The sequence below is a fragment of the Tetranychus urticae genome, chromosome 1, assembly GCF_039701765.1.
Source record: "Tetranychus urticae isolate SD_2017Ah chromosome 1, NJAU_TeUrti_SD_1.0, whole genome shotgun sequence".
NCBI lineage: Eukaryota > Metazoa > Arthropoda > Arachnida > Trombidiformes > Tetranychidae > Tetranychus > Tetranychus urticae.
This window is the reverse complement of record NC_142958.1, coordinates 19,370,917-19,394,548: the sequence shown is the minus strand read 5'-3', so window position 1 is coordinate 19,394,548 and position 23,632 is coordinate 19,370,917. Positions and strand designations below refer to the sequence as shown.

At 31.3% G+C, this 23,632-nt stretch overlaps 1 protein-coding gene across 1 annotated transcript; it reads left to right on the top strand.

Annotated features, from left to right (window-relative positions):
• Positions 1–12,191: 12,191 nt before the first annotated feature.
• Positions 12,192–17,004, top strand: LOC149094728 (uncharacterized). The gene is made up of 2 exons (XM_089265820.1): positions 12,192–16,635; positions 16,988–17,004. The coding sequence occupies exons 1-2, from the start codon at positions 12,192–12,194 to the stop codon at positions 17,002–17,004; spliced, it is 4,461 nt and encodes a 1,486-aa protein (XP_089121946.1).
• The last annotated feature ends 6,628 nt before the right edge of the window (positions 17,005–23,632 follow it).

Sequence of the window (23,632 nt, the reverse complement as noted above, 5' to 3'; positions counted from 1 at the left end):
ACCTCCAATGACCTTCAAAATTTTTTCAGACATTTTTCGAGTTATTTGAAGTTTTTCTACAAAGCGGTGTGCAAATCGCGCAAATATCTTGTTAGATAATGCAGTGAACGTAAAAGTTTGAAGTGAAATTTTTTGTCGGTAACCTGAGTTGTAATCTTCGCTTCGCTTCGCTACGCTCCGATAATTATCCCTCCGATATTACTATCTGAATTGTGCTGTTAAACTCTGAGTTTATTTTGGTTATAATTTGGATTTTATTACTAAGCTTTATTACTTGTGCCAAGGTAGCTGTTTTACGCTATTACCTGTCCAGCCAAGTTAGTCTAAGACAACTCTGTGTGCACAACATTTTGGCCAATTGTGGTTACTAATTCTGGTAATCTTGGTTGACCTAAAAGTTAATTCTGACAATAGTCTAAGACTAACCAGTTGAGTTTTCTGGTGATCCTCAAAGAACCTGAAGTATTCAGGATTTGGAAATCTGAATAAATCTTCTGAGTTGGTTAATTAAGGTTAATTGTGAAATTTAATAAAGTTTATTTAATTCAGTTTAAAACTATTAACTCTTTCTTTCAGTTGAATTTCTTGTTTTACCTGAAAATTTTACCTACGTAGTATCTTACTTTAAGTATGTATCATTCTTGCATTTCAGCTAGAAAATATTTACTTTAATGTTTAAACATTAAATGATAAGTTCCTATTTGAAGACTTCTCAATTGTCAACCACAAGATGAACGAAAAAACGTCCCAACAGAAAACGAGAGGCATTTCAATGAAATTGAAATAAAATTTGTATTGCACACGTTACTTTTGTGAAAAATAGAAATAGAAATGAATATAAACGATTGGTTATTTGATTTTGAATGCACTAGATGATAAAATTCTTATTGACTTTTGATCAGTGAAAATTATAAATACAAGTTTGACTTTAAGCAAAGTCATTTAATACTCTATTAATTTAGTTGAATCACCTTTAAATTCAGTAAACAATGAGTAAAATAGTAAATAAAAAATTAAACATTGTAATTTACTTTTTATTTGTTCATTTTTACAGAAATACTATAAATACTCAGAAATTTAGCTTTCACTCATCATATTCAAACTCAAGTCAACTGAATCAGTTATTTTCAAATTATTTTCTAACAGTTTCAACCAATCAAATAAAAATGAATTCCCCTATTGTTAAATTAATTTTCACAATTCTTATTCTCTCAATTTTAGCATCCACTTCATTTGCGGCATCGAATGACGGTCCAGTTGATACTGTTGAAAATTCCTTCGCAGGACTTACTAGCTAAAATAACCAATATTTAACATTGTAAAAGATTTCAGACCATGAATAAATAATATTTTATTTTATATGTCAATGTTTTTGTTTTTTTAATATAAGTTCGGTCTAATTATTAATTTCGTGAACTTACCGACTCAGTACTAAACTAAAGCGTAAATCATGCCAACTAAAGATTAGCAATAGTCTAATTGATCACATCATCTTATCTTTAGATAGAATGATTCATGCTTGCAAATTTGCTTTCAAGTTAAGAGTTGGAATTTTGTGATTTGTAGAGGCATAAAAATATGTTTATAAGTGCATAAGATCTGAAACTCCTTTGATGAAGATAAAAATATCAGGTTAACCTCAAAGAATGGACACTTCTTTCATTGTATTGCAAGCTTTTTTGATTTTTGCATTTTGTCTCAAAAATTTTAATCTCAATATCTCGAGAATGAATTATGAAAATGCGGGATACGGAAATAACTAATAACTTCCATGCAAAGGTTGAAATTGAACTTATTCGTTAAGAAAGTACGAGAAAACCTGAAAGCCTCACTGGCATCGACAACATACTTTATTGATTACCTCAGTGCTACAAGACCAAAATTTTGATTGTCTGAATCACCATCGATATTGTCCTCTTGGCTCAAAGTTAAACAATTTAAAAATCTAAGAATAAGGCTTAGTGAATTTATGCTGTTAGAGCTTAATTATCCCTCCGATATTACTATCTGAATTGTGCTGTTAAACTCTGAGTTTATTTTGGTTATAATTTGGATTTTATTACTAAGCTTTATTACTTGTGCCAAGGTAGCTGTTTTACGCTATTACCTGTCCAGCCAAGTTAGTCTAAGACAACTCTGTGTGCACAACATTTTGGCCAATTGTGGTTACTAATTCTGGTAATCTTGGTTGACCTAAAAGTTAATTCTGACAATAGTCTAAGACTAACCAGTTGAGTTTTCTGGTGATCCTCAAAGAACCTGAAGTATTCAGGATTTGGAAATCTGAATAAATCTTCTGAGTTGGTTAATTAAGGTTAATTGTGAAATTTAATAAAGTTTATTTAATTCAGTTTAAAACTATTAACTCTTTCTTTCAGTTGAATTTCTTGTTTTACCTGAAAATTTTACCTACGTAGTATCTTACTTTAAGTATGTATCATTCTTGCATTTCAGCTAGAAAATATTTACTTTAATGTTTAAACATTAAATGATAAGTTCCTATTTGAAGACTTCTCAATTGTCAACCACAAGATGAACGAAAAAACGTCCCAACAGAAAACGAGAGGCATTTCAATGAAATTGAAATAAAATTTGTATTGCACACGTTACTTTTGTGAAAAATAGAAATAGAAATGAATATAAACGATTGGTTATTTGATTTTGAATGCACTAGATGATAAAATTCTTATTGACTTTTGATCAGTGAAAATTATAAATACAAGTTTGACTTTAAGCAAAGTCATTTAATACTCTATTAATTTAGTTGAATCACCTTTAAATTCAGTAAACAATGAGTAAAATAGTAAATAAAAAATTAAACATTGTAATTTACTTTTTATTTGTTCATTTTTACAGAAATACTATAAATACTCAGAAATTTAGCTTTCACTCATCATATTCAAACTCAAGTCAACTGAATCAGTTATTTTCAAATTATTTTCTAACAGTTTCAACCAATCAAATAAAAATGAATTCCCCTATTGTTAAATTAATTTTCACAATTCTTATTCTCTCAATTTTAGCATCCACTTCATTTGCGGCATCGAATGACGGTCCAGTTGATACTGTTGAAAATTCCTTCGCAGGACTTACTAGCTAAAATAACCAATATTTAACATTGTAAAAGATTTCAGACCATGAATAAATAATATTTATCGGAGCGTAGCGAAGCGAAGCGAAGATTACAACTCAGGTTACCGACAAAAAATTTCACTTCAAACTTTTACGTTCACTGCATTATCTAACAAGATATTTGCGCGATTTGCACACCGCTTTGTAGAAAAACTTCAAATAACTCGAAAAATGTCTGAAAAAATTTTGAAGGTCATTGGAGGTCATTTTTCGGAAAATCGATTTTCGACATTGAGAGGTCATTTGAAGGTAATTTTGAAATTAAATCATTCGAAATAACATAGGAATTTTTTTTCATATATCTGCAATGTAAAGTTCTCGAGTTATAGGCATTTGGAACTAAAACGGCTTCAAAATTGAGAAATCTCGATTCTGTTGAATATCGATGTATCGAAAGAATATCGATCCATCGCCTGCAAAATTTCAACTATAATTTTATGCATTGATGAAACAGCCCCCAAACTATATTTTTTCATGCAAAAGGTAATTACTGAACACGTTGTAATACAAAAAATTTTCACAAAAATGTCTAACTTTTTTGTTATTAGGTTTTAAACAACAGGACTAACAACATCTTCTTGTGCTTCTTAAAACAAACTTGTGGATACTAAAAACATCATCCAAAGGTAAGTGGAACATAAAAATTTTGAGTGAACAAAATTTTCTCCATAGACCCCATGTATAAGCAAAAATTTTCACAAAAATGTCTAACTTTTTTGTTATTAGGTTTTAAACAACAGGACTAACAACATCTTCTTGTGCTTCTTAAAACAAACTTGTGGATACTAAAAACATCATCCAAAGGTAAGTGGAACATAAAAATTTTGAGTGAACAAAATTTTCTCCATAGACCCCATGTATAAGCAAAAATTTTCACAAAAATGTCTAACTTTTTTGTTATTAGGTTTTAAACAACAGGACTAACAACCTCTTCTTGTGCTTTTTAAAACGAACTTGTGGATACTAAAAACATCATCCAAAGGTAAGTGGAACATAAAAATTTTGAGTGAACAAAATTTTCTCCATAGACCCCATGTATAAGCAAAAATTTTCACAAAAATGTCTAACTTTTTTGTTATTAGGTTTTAAACAACAGGACTAACAACCTCTTCTTGTGCTTTTTAAAACGAACTTGTGGATACTAAAAACATCATCCAAAGGTAAGTGGAACATAAAAATTTTGAGTGAACAAAATTTTCTCCATAGACCCCATGTATAAGCAAAAATTTTCACAAAAATGTCTAACTTTTTTGTTATTAGGTTTTAAACAACAGGACTAACAACCTCTTCTTGTGCTTTTTAAAACGAACTTGTGGATACTAAAAACATCATCCAAAGGTAAGTGGAACATAAAAATTTTGAGTGAACAAAATTTTCTCCATAGACCCCATGTATAAGCAAAAATTTTCACAAAAATGTCTAACTTTTTTGTTATTAGGTTTTAAACAACAGGACTAACAACCTCTTCTTGTGCTTTTTAAAACGAACTTGTGGATACTAAAAACATCATCCAAAGGTAAGTGGAACATAAAAATTTTGAGTGAACAAAATTTTCTCCATAGACCCCATGTATAAGCAAAAATTTTCACAAAAATGTCTAACTTTTTTGTTATTAGGTTTTAAACAACAGGACTAACAACCTCTTCTTGTGCTTTTTAAAACGAACTTGTGGATACTAAAAACATCATCCAAAGGTAAGTGGAACATAAAAATTTTGAGTGAACAAAATTTTCTCCATAGACCCCATGTATAAGCAAAAATTTTCACAAAAATGTCTAACTTTTTTGTTATTAGGTTTTAAACAACAGGACTAACAACCTCTTCTTGTGCTTTTTAAAACGAACTTGTGGATACTAAAAACATCATCCAAAGGTAAGTGGAACATAAAAATTTTGAGTGAACAAAATTTTCTCCATAGACCCCATGTATAAGCAAAAATTTTCACAAAAATGTCTAACTTTTTTGTTATTAGGTTTTAAACAACAGGACTAACAACATCTTCTTGTGCTTTTTAAAACGAACTTGTGGATACTAAAAACATCATCCAAAGGTAAGTGGAACATAAAAATTTTGAGTGAACAAAATTTTCTCCATAGACCCCATGTATAAGCAAAAATTTTCACAAAAATGTCTAACTTTTTTGTTATTAGGTTTTAAACAACAGGACTAACAACCTCTTCTTGTGCTTTTTAAAACGAACTTGTGGATACTAAAAACATCATCCAAAGGTAAGTGGAACATAAAAATTTTGAGTGAACAAAATTTTCTCCATAGACCCCATGTATAAGCAAAAATTTTCACAAAAATGTCTAACTTTTTTGTTATTAGGTTTTAAACAACAGGACTAACAACCTCTTCTTGTGCTTTTTAAAACGAACTTGTGGATACTAAAAACATCATCCAAAGGTAAGTGGAACATAAAAATTTTGAGTGAACAAAATTTTCTCCATAGACCCCATGTATAAGCAAAAATTTTCACAAAAATGTCTAACTTTTTTGTTATTAGGTTTTAAACAACAGGACTAACAACCTCTTCTTGTGCTTTTTAAAACGAACTTGTGGATACTAAAAACATCATCCAAAGGTAAGTGGAACATAAAAATTTTGAGTGAACAAAATTTTCTCCATAGACCCCATGTATAAGCAAAAATTTTCACAAAAATGTCTAACTTTTTTGTTATTAGGTTTTAAACAACAGGACTAACAACATCTTCTTGTGCTTTTTAAAACGAACTTGTGGATACTAAAAACATCATCCAAAGGTAAGTGGAACATAAAAATTTTGAGTGAACAAAATTTTCTCCATAGACCCCATGTATAAGCAAAAATTTTCACAAAAATGTCTAACTTTTTTGTTATTAGGTTTTAAACAACAGGACTAACAACCTCTTCTTGTGCTTTTTAAAACGAACTTGTGGATACTAAAAACATCATCCAAAGGTAAGTGGAACATAAAAATTTTGAGTGAACAAAATTTTCTCCATAGACCCCATGTATAAGCAAAAATTTTCACAAAAATGTCTAACTTTTTTGTTATTAGGTTTTAAACAACAGGACTAACAACCTCTTCTTGTGCTTTTTAAAACGAACTTGTGGATACTAAAAACATCATCCAAAGGTAAGTGGAACATAAAAATTTTGAGTGAACAAAATTTTCTCCATAGACCCCATGTATAAGCAAAAATTTTCACAAAAATGTCTAACTTTTTTGTTATTAGGTTTTAAACAACAGGACTAACAACCTCTTCTTGTGCTTTTTAAAACGAACTTGTGGATACTAAAAACATCATCCAAAGGTAAGTGGAACATAAAAATTTTGAGTGAACAAAATTTTCTCCATAGACCCCATGTATAAGCAAAAATTTTCACAAAAATGTCTAACTTTTTTGTTATTAGGTTTTAAACAACAGGACTAACAACCTCTTCTTGTGCTTTTTAAAACGAACTTGTGGATACTAAAAACATCATCCAAAGGTAAGTGGAACATAAAAATTTTGAGTGAACAAAATTTTCTCCATAGACCCCATGTATAAGCAAAAATTTTCACAAAAATGTCTAACTTTTTTGTTATTAGGTTTTAAACAACAGGACTAACAACATCTTCTTGTGCTTTTTAAAACGAACTTGTGGATACTAAAAACATCATCCAAAGGTAAGTGGAACATAAAAATTTTGAGTGAACAAAATTTTCTCCATAGACCCCATGTATAAGCAAAAATTTTCACAAAAATGTCTAACTTTTTTGTTATTAGGTTTTAAACAACAGGACTAACAACCTCTTCTTGTGCTTTTTAAAACGAACTTGTGGATACTAAAAACATCATCCAAAGGTAAGTGGAACATAAAAATTTTGAGTGAACAAAATTTTCTCCATAGACCCCATGTATAAGCAAAAATTTTCACAAAAATGTCTAACTTTTTTGTTATTAGGTTTTAAACAACAGGACTAACAACCTCTTCTTGTGCTTTTTAAAACGAACTTGTGGATACTAAAAACATCATCCAAAGGTAAGTGGAACATAAAAATTTTGAGTGAACAAAATTTTCTCCATAGACCCCATGTATAAGCAAAAATTTTCACAAAAATGTCTAACTTTTTTGTTATTAGGTTTTAAACAACAGGACTAACAACCTCTTCTTGTGCTTTTTAAAACGAACTTGTGGATACTAAAAACATCATCCAAAGGTAAGTGGAACATAAAAATTTTGAGTGAACAAAATTTTCTCCATAGACCCCATGTATAAGCAAAAATTTTCACAAAAATGTCTAACTTTTTTGTTATTAGGTTTTAAACAACAGGACTAACAACATCTTCTTGTGCTTTTTAAAACGAACTTGTGGATACTAAAAACATCATCCAAAGGTAAGTGGAACATAAAAATTTTGAGTGAACAAAATTTTCTCCATAGACCCCATGTATAAGCAAAAATTTTCACAAAAATGTCTAACTTTTTTGTTATTAGGTTTTAAACAACAGGACTAACAACCTCTTCTTGTGCTTTTTAAAACGAACTTGTGGATACTAAAAACATCATCCAAAGGTAAGTGGAACATAAAAATTTTGAGTGAACAAAATTTTCTCCATAGACCCCATGTATAAGCAAAAATTTTCACAAAAATGTCTAACTTTTTTGTTATTAGGTTTTAAACAACAGGACTAACAACCTCTTCTTGTGCTTTTTAAAACGAACTTGTGGATACTAAAAACATCATCCAAAGGTAAGTGGAACATAAAAATTTTGAGTGAACAAAATTTTCTCCATAGACCCCATGTATAAGCAAAAATTTTCACAAAAATGTCTAACTTTTTTGTTATTAGGTTTTAAACAACAGGACTAACAACCTCTTCTTGTGCTTTTTAAAACGAACTTGTGGATACTAAAAACATCATCCAAAGGTAAGTGGAACATAAAAATTTTGAGTGAACAAAATTTTCTCCATAGACCCCATGTATAAGCAAAAATTTTCACAAAAATGTCTAACTTTTTTGTTATTAGGTTTTAAACAACAGGACTAACAACCTCTTCTTGTGCTTTTTAAAACGAACTTGTGGATACTAAAAACATCATCCAAAGGTAAGTGGAACATAAAAATTTTGAGTGAACAAAATTTTCTCCATAGACCCCATGTATAAGCAAAAATTTTCACAAAAATGTCTAACTTTTTTGTTATTAGGTTTTAAACAACAGGACTAACAACATCTTCTTGTGCTTTTTAAAACGAACTTGTGGATACTAAAAACATCATCCAAAGGTAAGTGGAACATAAAAATTTTGAGTGAACAAAATTTTCTCCATAGACCCCATGTATAAGCAAAAATTTTCACAAAAATGTCTAACTTTTTTGTTATTAGGTTTTAAACAACAGGACTAACAACCTCTTCTTGTGCTTTTTAAAACGAACTTGTGGATACTAAAAACATCATCCAAAGGTAAGTGGAACATAAAAATTTTGAGTGAACAAAATTTTCTCCATAGACCCCATGTATAAGCAAAAATTTTCACAAAAATGTCTAACTTTTTTGTTATTAGGTTTTAAACAACAGGACTAACAACCTCTTCTTGTGCTTTTTAAAACGAACTTGTGGATACTAAAAACATCATCCAAAGGTAAGTGGAACATAAAAATTTTGAGTGAACAAAATTTTCTCCATAGACCCCATGTATAAGCAAAAATTTTCACAAAAATGTCTAACTTTTTTGTTATTAGGTTTTAAACAACAGGACTAACAACCTCTTCTTGTGCTTTTTAAAACGAACTTGTGGATACTAAAAACATCATCCAAAGGTAAGTGGAACATAAAAATTTTGAGTGAACAAAATTTTCTCCATAGACCCCATGTATAAGCAAAAATTTTCACAAAAATGTCTAACTTTTTTGTTATTAGGTTTTAAACAACAGGACTAACAACCTCTTCTTGTGCTTTTTAAAACGAACTTGTGGATACTAAAAACATCATCCAAAGGTAAGTGGAACATAAAAATTTTGAGTGAACAAAATTTTCTCCATAGACCCCATGTATAAGCAAAAATTTTCACAAAAATGTCTAACTTTTTTGTTATTAGGTTTTAAACAACAGGACTAACAACATCTTCTTGTGCTTTTTAAAACGAACTTGTGGATACTAAAAACATCATCCAAAGGTAAGTGGAACATAAAAATTTTGAGTGAACAAAATTTTCTCCATAGACCCCATGTATAAGCAAAAATTTTCACAAAAATGTCTAACTTTTTTGTTATTAGGTTTTAAACAACAGGACTAACAACCTCTTCTTGTGCTTTTTAAAACGAACTTGTGGATACTAAAAACATCATCCAAAGGTAAGTGGAACATAAAAATTTTGAGTGAACAAAATTTTCTCCATAGACCCCATGTATAAGCAAAAATTTTCACAAAAATGTCTAACTTTTTTGTTATTAGGTTTTAAACAACAGGACTAACAACCTCTTCTTGTGCTTTTTAAAACGAACTTGTGGATACTAAAAACATCATCCAAAGGTAAGTGGAACATAAAAATTTTGAGTGAACAAAATTTTCTCCATAGACCCCATGTATAAGCAAAAATTTTCACAAAAATGTCTAACTTTTTTGTTATTAGGTTTTAAACAACAGGACTAACAACCTCTTCTTGTGCTTTTTAAAACGAACTTGTGGATACTAAAAACATCATCCAAAGGTAAGTGGAACATAAAAATTTTGAGTGAACAAAATTTTCTCCATAGACCCCATGTATAAGCAAAAATTTTCACAAAAATGTCTAACTTTTTTGTTATTAGGTTTTAAACAACAGGACTAACAACCTCTTCTTGTGCTTTTTAAAACGAACTTGTGGATACTAAAAACATCATCCAAAGGTAAGTGGAACATAAAAATTTTGAGTGAACAAAATTTTCTCCATAGACCCCATGTATAAGCAAAAATTTTCACAAAAATGTCTAACTTTTTTGTTATTAGGTTTTAAACAACAGGACTAACAACATCTTCTTGTGCTTTTTAAAACGAACTTGTGGATACTAAAAACATCATCCAAAGGTAAGTGGAACATAAAAATTTTGAGTGAACAAAATTTTCTCCATAGACCCCATGTATAAGCAAAAATTTTCACAAAAATGTCTAACTTTTTTGTTATTAGGTTTTAAACAACAGGACTAACAACCTCTTCTTGTGCTTTTTAAAACGAACTTGTGGATACTAAAAACATCATCCAAAGGTAAGTGGAACATAAAAATTTTGAGTGAACAAAATTTTCTCCATAGACCCCATGTATAAGCAAAAATTTTCACAAAAATGTCTAACTTTTTTGTTATTAGGTTTTAAACAACAGGACTAACAACCTCTTCTTGTGCTTTTTAAAACGAACTTGTGGATACTAAAAACATCATCCAAAGGTAAGTGGAACATAAAAATTTTGAGTGAACAAAATTTTCTCCATAGACCCCATGTATAAGCAAAAATTTTCACAAAAATGTCTAACTTTTTTGTTATTAGGTTTTAAACAACAGGACTAACAACCTCTTCTTGTGCTTTTTAAAACGAACTTGTGGATACTAAAAACATCATCCAAAGGTAAGTGGAACATAAAAATTTTGAGTGAACAAAATTTTCTCCATAGACCCCATGTATAAGCAAAAATTTTCACAAAAATGTCTAACTTTTTTGTTATTAGGTTTTAAACAACAGGACTAACAACATCTTCTTGTGCTTTTTAAAACGAACTTGTGGATACTAAAAACATCATCCAAAGGTAAGTGGAACATAAAAATTTTGAGTGAACAAAATTTTCTCCATAGACCCCATGTATAAGCAAAAATTTTCACAAAAATGTCTAACTTTTTTGTTATTAGGTTTTAAACAACAGGACTAACAACCTCTTCTTGTGCTTTTTAAAACGAACTTGTGGATTCTAAAAACATCATCCAAAGGTAAGTGGAACATAAAAATTTTGAGTGAACAAAATTTTCTCCATAGACCCCATGTATAAGCAAAAATTTTCACAAAAATGTCTAACTTTTTTGTTATTAGGTTTTAAACAACAGGACTAACAACCTCTTCTTGTGCTTTTTAAAACGAACTTGTGGATACTAAAAACATCATCCAAAGGTAAGTGGAACATAAAAATTTTGAGTGAACAAAATTTTCTCCATAGACCCCATGTATAAGCAAAAATTTTCACAAAAATGTCTAACTTTTTTGTTATTAGGTTTTAAACAACAGGACTAACAACCTCTTCTTGTGCTTTTTAAAACGAACTTGTGGATACTAAAAACATCATCCAAAGGTAAGTGGAACATAAAAATTTTGAGTGAACAAAATTTTCTCCATAGACCCCATGTATAAGCAAAAATTTTCACAAAAATGTCTAACTTTTTTGTTATTAGGTTTTAAACAACAGGACTAACAACCTCTTCTTGTGCTTTTTAAAACGAACTTGTGGATACTAAAAACATCATCCAAAGGTAAGTGGAACATAAAAATTTTGAGTGAACAAAATTTTCTCCATAGACCCCATGTATAAGCAAAAATTTTCACAAAAATGTCTAACTTTTTTGTTATTAGGTTTTAAACAACAGGACTAACAACATCTTCTTGTGCTTTTTAAAACGAACTTGTGGATACTTGTGGAATTTGTGAATCAATCATTGGGATTTCTTCTATTTAAGTTCTATACGCGTGAGTTTTTTTGAAGTTTCTTTTATCATAGAGAGTCAGAATTTTTACGGTTTTATTTGATAAAGTTCGATTTGTATTTGTTTCTTTTTTATACGTTGAATATGATTCCATTAGTATTTAAATTTCTATTCATTTTAACAATATTGATATATAAACAATGTATGTATTTATATGTATATATTTTCATATATAGATATATTATATATATGTTAATTTAAATATCAACCATTTATGTATAGCTGTTGCTCATGCATTTTTAGCACGTATCATTACAATTTTTAAATTAAGCAATCGCGATTCAATCATTCAATTCTTTCAAAAATTTTAGAAGCATTAACTAATTTTTTGTCTCTTGAAGTTTAGTTCAACAATTGTTTCAACAGGATAATGCGTGTAAAACAACGTAGCTCCAAGAGTAAAAGGTACTACGATAAAAGGCGTCATGTTATTAGGAGACAGGTACGAGCAGGAAACCAACCGAGCAATAACTTAGCTCTTGATGAGCCTATAGCTGGTCCATCCAGAATCGAACCAGTACATGAATCAGTAAATTATGCCATACCTCGCGTTGATTATGGCGGATATCATTTTCCTTTATTCAGATTGCAATTATCATCTTCTGATAGTGATAGTAGTAATGACGCAAGAGAATTCCAAAATAATCCTGAAATGTTTGCTGCAAGCGAAGATTCCTCAGATTCAAATACTATTGTATATGCAAGATCAAATGACTCGGACGCTGAAACAATTATCTACAACATACCTTCTGATATAAATTGGAGATTCTTGATGAATTTTGCTGCTAATAGATACAACTTCCCTGACATTCCATATAATATGACTTCAGCATCGCAGTGCTATCCAAGAAATTGGTTGAATAGAGGATTGAAGTTTGACAATATGATGACAAATATATCATGGAACTTATGTGAAAATTGTGCGCGAAATTTCCCAAACTTGACTTTGGTGGTGCAAAATCAGCGAAGATTATGCAAAAAGTGCGTGAAATATCCTAACATGTTTACTGAAGCTAACAAGATGGAGCCGGGTGCGCAGCCTGAAGTACTTAAAAATCTGACTACTGTTGAAGAAATGCTCATTGCTAAAATTCATCCTGTTATAAGGTTATATAGGATAAGGGGACAACAATTTGGATACTCTGGTCATGTTGTTAATTTTGCTCAAAATGTTACTGATCTGTACCGTAAACTTCCAGTCGATCCTAGAAGTTTGGATGGACTCATAATTGTCAACCGTGATACTCCTGATGGTGTTACCTCTTTTAAAGTACGCGCAAACAAAGTCCGGGATGCTTTGTTCTGGCTCAAAAGAAATCATGAATACTATCATGATATCGAAATAGACGAAGAACAAATCTCACAACTACCTCTAGATGGTGACATTCGACATTTATTACCGAATTTAAACCAAGAAAACAGACCTGGTCAACAATCTGATGATGGTGTGGATGATCAAAATTCGTTCATTGAAGAATCAAATTTCCCATTTATTCCACAATTGAATCAACAAGAAAGAATAACTGAGGAAATTGAAAACGAGCAAGAAAACCATGTTAACTGGCCGGATATTGCAAGAACTCCTATCAACGAATTTAACACAGAAGGTTACATAACTCAAGCTTTCCCCACTCTCTTTCCATATGGAAGAGCCGACTATCGACAGAATAGAAACACGAAGGTTAATTTTTTGGACTATTTCAAATACTTGTTGCAATACAAGGATGGTCGATTTGCTAAGGATTCACGTTTTCGCTTTTTTGCTTTCAATTCAATCATGCGTTGGCAAGCTATAAGACAGGGTAACTTATATGTTAAGAGACATTCTTTTGGAGAAGTTGATGCAGAGACAATATTAGAAAGGATTGCAGCGAATCCTTTCTTAGCTGATAGTATTATGTTCCATGCTGGTAAACTAAGATCATCGAAAAGCTATTGGGGACAAAGATCAGGCGAACTTCACGATATGGTGGACCAATTATCAACACCTCACATATTCTTCACATTATCCGCTGCTGATTATCATTGGCCAGATTTGTACGAATTATTGAACCCACAAAATAATATTGACATTTCTATCGCTGCCAATCGGAGAAGATTGATGCACGATAATCCTCTGATAACTGCTTGGTTTTTTCAAAAAAGAGCTGAGACTTTTATGAAAGAGATAATGATACCCTGTTTTGATGTCGTTGATTACTGGTACAGATATGAGTGGCAATGGAGAGGAAGCCCACATATTCATGGAGTTATTTGGCTGAAAGATGGCCCGGACATTGGAAATTTAGACAACGTTAGCGATGATCAGCTAGCATATTTGACCCATTTCTGTGCAAAACTTTCGAGAGCTTGGAATCCGAATGCATCGCAACCACCGAGTGACATACATCCTTCTTGTAAACGTTTTTCTGAAATAATCAATGATCCAGAAGATCTAACTACGATTCTTAATAGATTGCAGAGACATACCCGATGTGGCTCTCACTGTTTGAGAAAGAAAAAAAATTCTAGAGTTGAAAAATGTCGCTTTGGTTTCCCTCATATCCTAACGAATGAAGATAGAATTGAAAAAGAAGACAACTATAAATTTTTTCCTAAGCGCAACGATGAATTCATGTCGAACTACAACCCTTTCATTACTCAAATCTGGAGAGGTAATACGGATTTTACCCCTATACTATCTAAGAAAGCAGTATTGATATATCTCGTCAAATATGCAACAAAGGCTGAGACGGAGTCTCGTGATTATCGTGATATATTGAAGTCAATGGCTGAGTCAACTGATCCAGATTCACCTGCAGCAACAATTATACGCAGTCTTCTTATAAGTACCACTGCTGAGAGAGACTTTTCTGCCCAGGAGGTTTGTCATCTGCTAATGAGTTGGCCATTATTTCATGCATCACGAAGTTTTGTTTCATTGGTCATATCTGATACAAGTTGGCGTAGACTTTTAGCTGATACTGAGGAAGCTCAAGATCCTGCAATTATCGAAAGATATAAAAAGCGAGCACCTGCATTTGAAAATATTACGTTGTTTGAATTTGCCCGAGACTATCGCTATTCAGCAAGAAGGATGGTGAAAAGACGCAAACAGTCAATTGTACGAGTTTTTCCCAAGCTCAAATTAACGGAAGATTCAAGAGAAAACGAAAAGTTCTACAAAATCAAGTGTGTTTTGCACACCCCTTGGCGCAACAATTACAACGATTTGATTATAAATGATTCAAATAATCAATATCCTTGGAACGCCGCGTATAACAGAATTCGTAATTTAATCGAAGAACCTGTCAACCCAGATGTTGAAGATTCGTTTGAAGATGACCCAGAGTTAGATGAATTTCACATTCACTATTATCCAGAAATGGCAATATCAAGGGGTGGCCCTAGAATTATAGAAAATGAAAGAATTGGGAGAAGAGATATTGACATCGCACATCATTGGGAACAAAATTCTGTTACATCTGCCGAAAAAAATATTTTGCAACAATGGTTGGCTAATACCAAAGAAAACTATGTATTTCCACAGAATGTTTCGCGAAATGTTCAGTTTTGTTTATCAGATGATCAGCAGCGAGTTATGGAAATTGCACTGCTGCAAATCCATGAGCTTAAAACAATGCAAAATGTAAATGTTAAAAGAGTGATGGTTCAAGGCAAAGCAGGTAGTGGCAAAAGTTATCTCATAAATGCTATTACTCAGAAATTTCGAGAAGAACTTGGTTTTGAAGCTGTTGAATTGCTTGCTCCGACAGGTGCAGCAGCTATAAATATATGCGGTCGGACTATTCATTCACTGTTGTGTTTATCACCAAAAGGATCTAAAAAGCTGCAGAATGAAACTTTGAGAAAGTTCCAACTCAAAATGAGCAAAGTAAAAGTTATCATAATCGACGAAATGTCAATGATCGGTTTAAGATTTCTTACTCAAATTTCCATGCGATTGCAAGAAGCTTCAGGGAATTCGGATGAACCATTTGGAAACTTTATCATTTATTTCTTTGGAGACATGCGGCAGTTACCCCCAGTTCGTAACAACGCTATGTATAGCAACGCACTTGATCCCCAATCCAACAAAGGCAAGCTCCTTCTTACTACTATCCAAGTATTCATTGCACTCACTACAAATCATCGACAATCGGGAGAACAGCAGCAGCAGTTTCGAGATATACTAGATGCAATAGCTTGTGGTAATTTGTCTGAATCGCAATTCCAGCTTCTCAACACTCGTAGAATGGGTATTCTTTCTTCTCATGAGAAGAAAAGCTTTGAGAATGCATTAAGATTGTTGCCTACTAATAAATTGACCAACGACTTTAATGATGAACACCTTCGACAATGTGGTTATCCTGTTGCAGATATCCCGTCCGAAAACAGCAGCAATGCAGCCAGAAGACAAGGTTCAGACAAAGCACAGTCATTAGAACCGATTCTCAAACTCGCAAGAGGTTGTCGAGTTATGCTACGTTACAATCTTTGGACTGAAGCTGGTCTCGTCAATGGTGCGTTGGGTACATTGACATCTATTTTATATGAATCTGGTCAACGGCCCCCAACAATGCCCGTTGCTCTTCTTATTCAATTTGACAACTACAGAGGACCGTGTTACTCGGAAAATTCAATCCCAATAGTTCCAATTATGCGGCATTGGAAGTCAGACGGAAACGATTGCTGGCGAAAACAGTTCCCAATAAATGTGGCGCATGCAGTTACTATCCATAAATCACAAGGATTAACATTGGATAAAGCTGTGATCAACATCGGTGAAACAGAAAAGGCACTGGGCGCGTCATACGTTGCTTTTAGTCGCGTTCGTACGCTAGATAGCTTGATCATTGATCAAGTGATTGAATTAGACAGATTAAATAAAATTTGTAATAGCCCTCAATTTCCTTTGAGAAATACGTTTTTAGAAAAATTTTCTTAATATTTTTTCATCTATGTATCTCTATCACTCTCTGAATCTCCTTTATTGCTTTAAACTGTTGTTTTGGTAATTGCTCACTTGTAATCGAACTTTATCAAATATAAAAATTAAAAACATTTTGATCATAATGTTTTCATTGTATTCATTCAAAAACTCATTCTCGTTAATCGAACTTCATCTTTCTATGAATTTCAAAACATTTTGTAATCATTATTTTTTGTTTTTTTTTGTTTTTCTAGGTGCTCTACGTGGTTGACACCTCCACGTGGTGTAGAGTGGGTATTTCATGCTGTGATAGCGTGAAATAGCTGAGATCAACCAAAATCTTACTTCTTTGATTCAAAATTAATCGTCTATTTATTTTTCATAACAAACGCTCCGATTACGCCGATCGATCGTCTGACCTAGTTTATTTTATATGTCAATGTTTTTGTTTTTTTAATATAAGTTCGGTCTAATTATTAATTTCGTGAACTTACCGACTCAGTACTAAACTAAAGCGTAAATCATGCCAACTAAAGATTAGCAATAGTCTAATTGATCACATCATCTTATCTTTAGATAGAATGATTCATGCTTGCAAATTTGCTTTCAAGTTAAGAGTTGGAATTTTGTGATTTGTAGAGGCATAAAAATATGTTTATAAGTGCATAAGATCTGAAACTCCTTTGATGAAGATAAAAATATCAGGTTAACCTCAAAGAATGGACACTTCTTTCATTGTATTGCAAGCTTTTTTGATTTTTGCATTTTGTCTCAAAAATTTTAATCTCAATATCTCGAGAATGAATTATGAAAATGCGGGATACGGAAATAACTAATAACTTCCATGCAAAGGTTGAAATTGAACTTATTCGTTAAGAAAGTACGAGAAAACCTGAAAGCCTCACTGGCATCGACAACATACTTTATTGATTACCTCAGTGCTACAAGACCAAAATTTTGATTGTCTGAATCACCATCGATATTGTCCTCTTGGCTCAAAGTTAAACAATTTAAAAATCTAAGAATAAGGCTTAGTGAATTTATGCTGTTAGAGCTTAATTATCCCTCCGATATTACTATCTGAATTGTGCTGTTAAACTCTGAGTTTATTTTGGTTATAATTTGGATTTTATTACTAAGCTTTATTACTTGTGCCAAGGTAGCTGTTTTACGCTATTACCTGTCCAGCCAAGTTAGTCTAAGACAACTCTGTGTGCACAACATTTTGGCCAATTGTGGTTACTAATTCTGGTAATCTTGGTTGACCTAAAAGTTAATTCTGACAATAGTCTAAGACTAACCAGTTGAGTTTTCTGGTGATCCTCAAAGAACCTGAAGTATTCAGGATTTGGAAATCTGAATAAATCTTCTGAGTTGGTTAATTAAGGTTAATTGTGAAATTTAATAAAGTTTATTTAATTCAGTTTAAAACTATTAACTCTTTCTTTCAGTTGAATTTCTTGTTTTACCTGAAAATTTTACCTACGTAGTATCTTACTTTAAGTATGTATCATTCTTGCATTTCAGCTAGAAAATATTTACTTTAATGTTTAAACATTAAATGATAAGTTCCTATTTGAAGACTTCTCAATTGTCAACCACAAGATGAACGAAAAAACGTCCCAACAGAAAACGAGAGGCATTTCAATGAAATTGAAATAAAATTTGTATTGCACACGTTACTTTTGTGAAAAATAGAAATAGAAATGAATATAAACGATTGGTTATTTGATTTTGAATGCACTAGATGATAAAATTCTTATTGACTTTTGATCAGTGAAAATTATAAATACAAGTTTGACTTTAAGCAAAGTCATTTAATACTCTATTAATTTAGTTGAATCACCTTTAAATTCAGTAAACAATGAGTAAAATAGTAAATAAAAAATTAAACATTGTAATTTACTTTTTATTTGTTCATTTTTACAGAAATACTATAAATACTCAGAAATTTAGCTTTCACTCATCATATTCAAACTCAAGTCAACTGAATCAGTTATTTTCAAATTATTTTCTAACAGTTTCAACCAATCAAATAAAAATGAATTCCCCTATTGTTAAATTAATTTTCACAATTCTTATTCTCTCAATTTTAGCATCCACTTCATTTGCGGCATCGAATGACGGTCCAGTTGATACTGTTGAAAATTCCTTCGCAGGACTTACTAGCTAAAATAACCAATATTTAACATTGTAAAAGATTTCAGACCATGAATAAATAATATTTTATTTTATATGTCAATGTTTTTGTTTTTTTAATATAAGTTCGGTCTAATTATTAATTTCGTGAACTTACCGACTCAGTACTAAACTAAAGCGTAAATCATGCCAACTAAAGATTAGCAATAGTCTAATTGATCACATCATCTTATCTTTAGATAGAATGATTCATGCTTGCAAATTTGCTTTCAAGTTAAGAGTTGGAATTTTGTGATTTGTAGAGGCATAAAAATATGTTTATAAGTGCATAAGATCTGAAACTCCTTTGATGAAGATAAAAATATCAGGTTAACCTCAAAGAATGGACACTTCTTTCATTGTATTGCAAGCTTTTTTGATTTTTGCATTTTGTCTCAAAAATTTTAATCTCAATATCTCGAGAATGAATTATGAAAATGCGGGATACGGAAATAACTAATAACTTCCATGCAAAGGTTGAAATTGAACTTATTCGTTAAGAAAGTACGAGAAAACCTGAAAGCCTCACTGGCATCGACAACATACTTTATTGATTACCTCAGTGCTACAAGACCAAAATTTTGATTGTCTGAATCACCATCGATATTGTCCTCTTGGCTCAAAGTTAAACAATTTAAAAATCTAAGAATAAGGCTTAGTGAATTTATGCTGTTAGAGCTTAATTATCCCTCCGATATTACTATCTGAATTGTGCTGTTAAACTCTGAGTTTATTTTGGTTATAATTTGGATTTTATTACTAAGCTTTATTACTTGTGCCAAGGTAGCTGTTTTACGCTATTACCTGTCCAGCCAAGTTAGTCTAAGACAACTCTGTGTGCACAACATTTTGGCCAATTGTGGTTACTAATTCTGGTAATCTTGGTTGACCTAAAAGTTAATTCTGACAATAGTCTAAGACTAACCAGTTGAGTTTTCTGGTGATCCTCAAAGAACCTGAAGTATTCAGGATTTGGAAATCTGAATAAATCTTCTGAGTTGGTTAATTAAGGTTAATTGTGAAATTTAATAAAGTTTATTTAATTCAGTTTAAAACTATTAACTCTTTCTTTCAGTTGAATTTCTTGTTTTACCTGAAAATTTTACCTACGTAGTATCTTACTTTAAGTATGTATCATTCTTGCATTTCAGCTAGAAAATATTTACTTTAATGTTTAAACATTAAATGATAAGTTCCTATTTGAAGACTTCTCAATTGTCAACCACAAGATGAACGAAAAAACGTCCCAACAGAAAACGAGAGGCATTTCAATGAAATTGAAATAAAATTTGTATTGCACACGTTACTTTTGTGAAAAATAGAAATAGAAATGAATATAAACGATTGGTTATTTGATTTTGAATGCACTAGATGATAAAATTCTTATTGACTTTTGATCAGTGAAAATTATAAATACAAGTTTGACTTTAAGCAAAGTCATTTAATACTCTATTAATTTAGTTGAATCACCTTTAAATTCAGTAAACAATGAGTAAAATAGTAAATAAAAAATTAAACATTGTAATTTACTTTTTATTTGTTCATTTTTACAGAAATACTATAAATACTCAGAAATTTAGCTTTCACTCATCATATTCAAACTCAAGTCAACTGAATCAGTTATTTTCAAATTATTTTCTAACAGTTTCAACCAATCAAATAAAAATGAATTCCCCTATTGTTAAATTAATTTTCACAATTCTTATTCTCTCAATTTTAGCATCCACTTCATTTGCGGCATCGAATGACGGTCCAGTTGATACTGTTGAAAATTCCTTCGCAGGACTTACTAGCTAAAATAACCAATATTTAACATTGTAAAAGATTTCAGACCATGAATAAATAATATTTTATTTTATATGTCAATGTTTTTGTTTTTTTAATATAAGTTCGGTCTAATTATTAATTTCGTGAACTTACCGACTCAGTACTAAACTAAAGCGTAAATCATGCCAACTAAAGATTAGCAATAGTCTAATTGATCACATCATCTTATCTTTAGATAGAATGATTCATGCTTGCAAATTTGCTTTCAAGTTAAGAGTTGGAATTTTGTGATTTGTAGAGGCATAAAAATATGTTTATAAGTGCATAAGATCTGAAACTCCTTTGATGAAGATAAAAATATCAGGTTAACCTCAAAGAATGGACACTTCTTTCATTGTATTGCAAGCTTTTTTGATTTTTGCATTTTGTCTCAAAAATTTTAATCTCAATATCTCGAGAATGAATTATGAAAATGCGGGATACGGAAATAACTAATAACTTCCATGCAAAGGTTGAAATTGAACTTATTCGTTAAGAAAGTACGAGAAAACCTGAAAGCCTCACTGGCATCGACAACATACTTTATTGATTACCTCAGTGCTACAAGACCAAAATTTTGATTGTCTGAATCACCATCGATATTGTCCTCTTGGCTCAAAGTTAAACAATTTAAAAATCTAAGAATAAGGCTTAGTGAATTTATGCTGTTAGAGCTTAATTATCCCTCCGATATTACTATCTGAATTGTGCTGTTAAACTCTGAGTTTATTTTGGTTATAATTTGGATTTTATTACTAAGCTTTATTACTTGTGCCAAGGTAGCTGTTTTACGCTATTACCTGTCCAGCCAAGTTAGTCTAAGACAACTCTGTGTGCACAACATTTTGGCCAATTGTGGTTACTAATTCTGGTAATCTTGGTTGACCTAAAAGTTAATTCTGACAATAGTCTAAGACTAACCAGTTAAGTTTTCTGGTGATCCTCAAAGAACCTGAAGTATTCAGGATTTGGAAATCTGAATAAATCTTCTGAGTTGGTTAATTATCGGAGCGTAGCAAAGCGAAGCGAAGATTTTAACTCAGATATGCCTTTTTGAAAATCCACTTTTTGTTTTACTGTGTACAAGATATCTCATGAACGAAAATTCACCGAGACTTCATATTGCATTATAAGATCGAAAATATTGAGACGGTGAAACGATCAAATTTTCGAGGTCATCGAAGGTCATTTTTCGGGATTTTGACCTTTGACCTTTAGAGGTCATTTGAAGGTCATTTGATATTTTTCAATGCATATTCATAAATATAGTTCAACTTCATAATACTGTCTCATGCTGTTGCGAATTTATGCCTTAAAACGATGATAAATGCAATATACCAATTGAATAGTTATTTTCAAGATTTACCAACATTTGTATTACGCGCACAATAATTTCACATTTGCGCAGTTGCAAATGTCTAGGATCCAAAAAGTAAGCAAATTCTTCATTACTTACAATTTTTCATATGCTTACAATTTCCTCATAGGTTCCCATGTTAACCGAAAAATTGAACGTTTTCACTTATAACTTTTTTTCTATTTGTTGTTTAAAGATAGTGATAACACCATCAAATTTATCGTATTTAAGCGGTTCTGTTGGTATATAAAACATATCCAAAAGGTAAGTCTTAATGAAAATTTTCATGTGTTACCAATTTCCCCATAGGGTCCCATGTTAACCGAAAAATTGAACGTTTTCACTTATAACTTTTTTTCTATTTGTTGTTTAAAGATAGTGATAACACCATCAAATTTATCGTATTTAAGCGGTTCTGTTGGTATATAAAACATATCCAAAAGGTAAGTCTTAATGAAAATTTTCATGTGTTACCAATTTCCTCATAGGGTCCCATGTTAACAGAAAAATTGAACGTTTTCACTTATAACTTTTTTTCTATTTGTTGTTTAAAGATAGTGATAACACCATCAAATTTATCGTATTTAAGCGGTTCTGTTGGTATATAAAACATATCCAAAAGGTAAGTCTTAATGAAAATTTTCATGTGTTACCAATTTCCCCATAGGGTCCCATGTTAACCGAAAAATTGAACGTTTTCATTTAACTTTTTTATATTTAATATATATATCCTTGCAAGTTGTTTTGTAAAGTGTAAAATACCATGTTTTTGGTATGGCACGCATCAAAAGCAACTTACATTCAAAAAATACAGTTGTTCATTGAAGATCATGAAAGGCATCTCAATCAAATTGATCAAGATTATTATGAATCTGAGTTCGTCTTCTCTTACACTAATTATTTTGTGATACTCTTCATAATCTTTAATGAACAACTGTATTTTTGAATGTAAGTTGCTTTTGATGCGCAAAGATACCAAAAACATGGTACAACTTTATTTTCTATGGTGTGTAATTATATGTTATTACTATACAAATCAGTTGCAACATGCATTTGCTACTAATGCTATTTCCTTTACAGATGGGATGGCGGTTGTTGAACCAGGGACAAGGCGAGCCTATGTCGTTCCCTGGAGTATGAGTATGTATGAGCATTTCAGGTTACGGCCTGCCAGAATCCGGATTGAGCTAGCTCTCCGACATAAAGTAGAGAAAGGTGTATGGTGTAGGGGAACCTAACGTCAATTTTAGAAAAAGCAGAGGAATAGTTAGTTATTGACGTTAGCTTAAGCTTTATGAAAGTGTATGAGTTGTAGTGCGATTGCACTAGGGAGAATTGAACAAAATCCCTGGTCTTCCACAGTATGTTTTGGTTGCAGTTCTGTGTAAATTCTAAATTTTATATTATTTTGGTAAAACTAACATGCATTATTCATTTTTTAGGTTTATCTACTGTGATAAGTAGAATATTAGTTCTTTCTTTCGACTCTTCATGTGACTATTCTATTAACTTTCCATTCTTTCTTTTTGTCATTTCAGAAAAATCAAATTAGGAGACA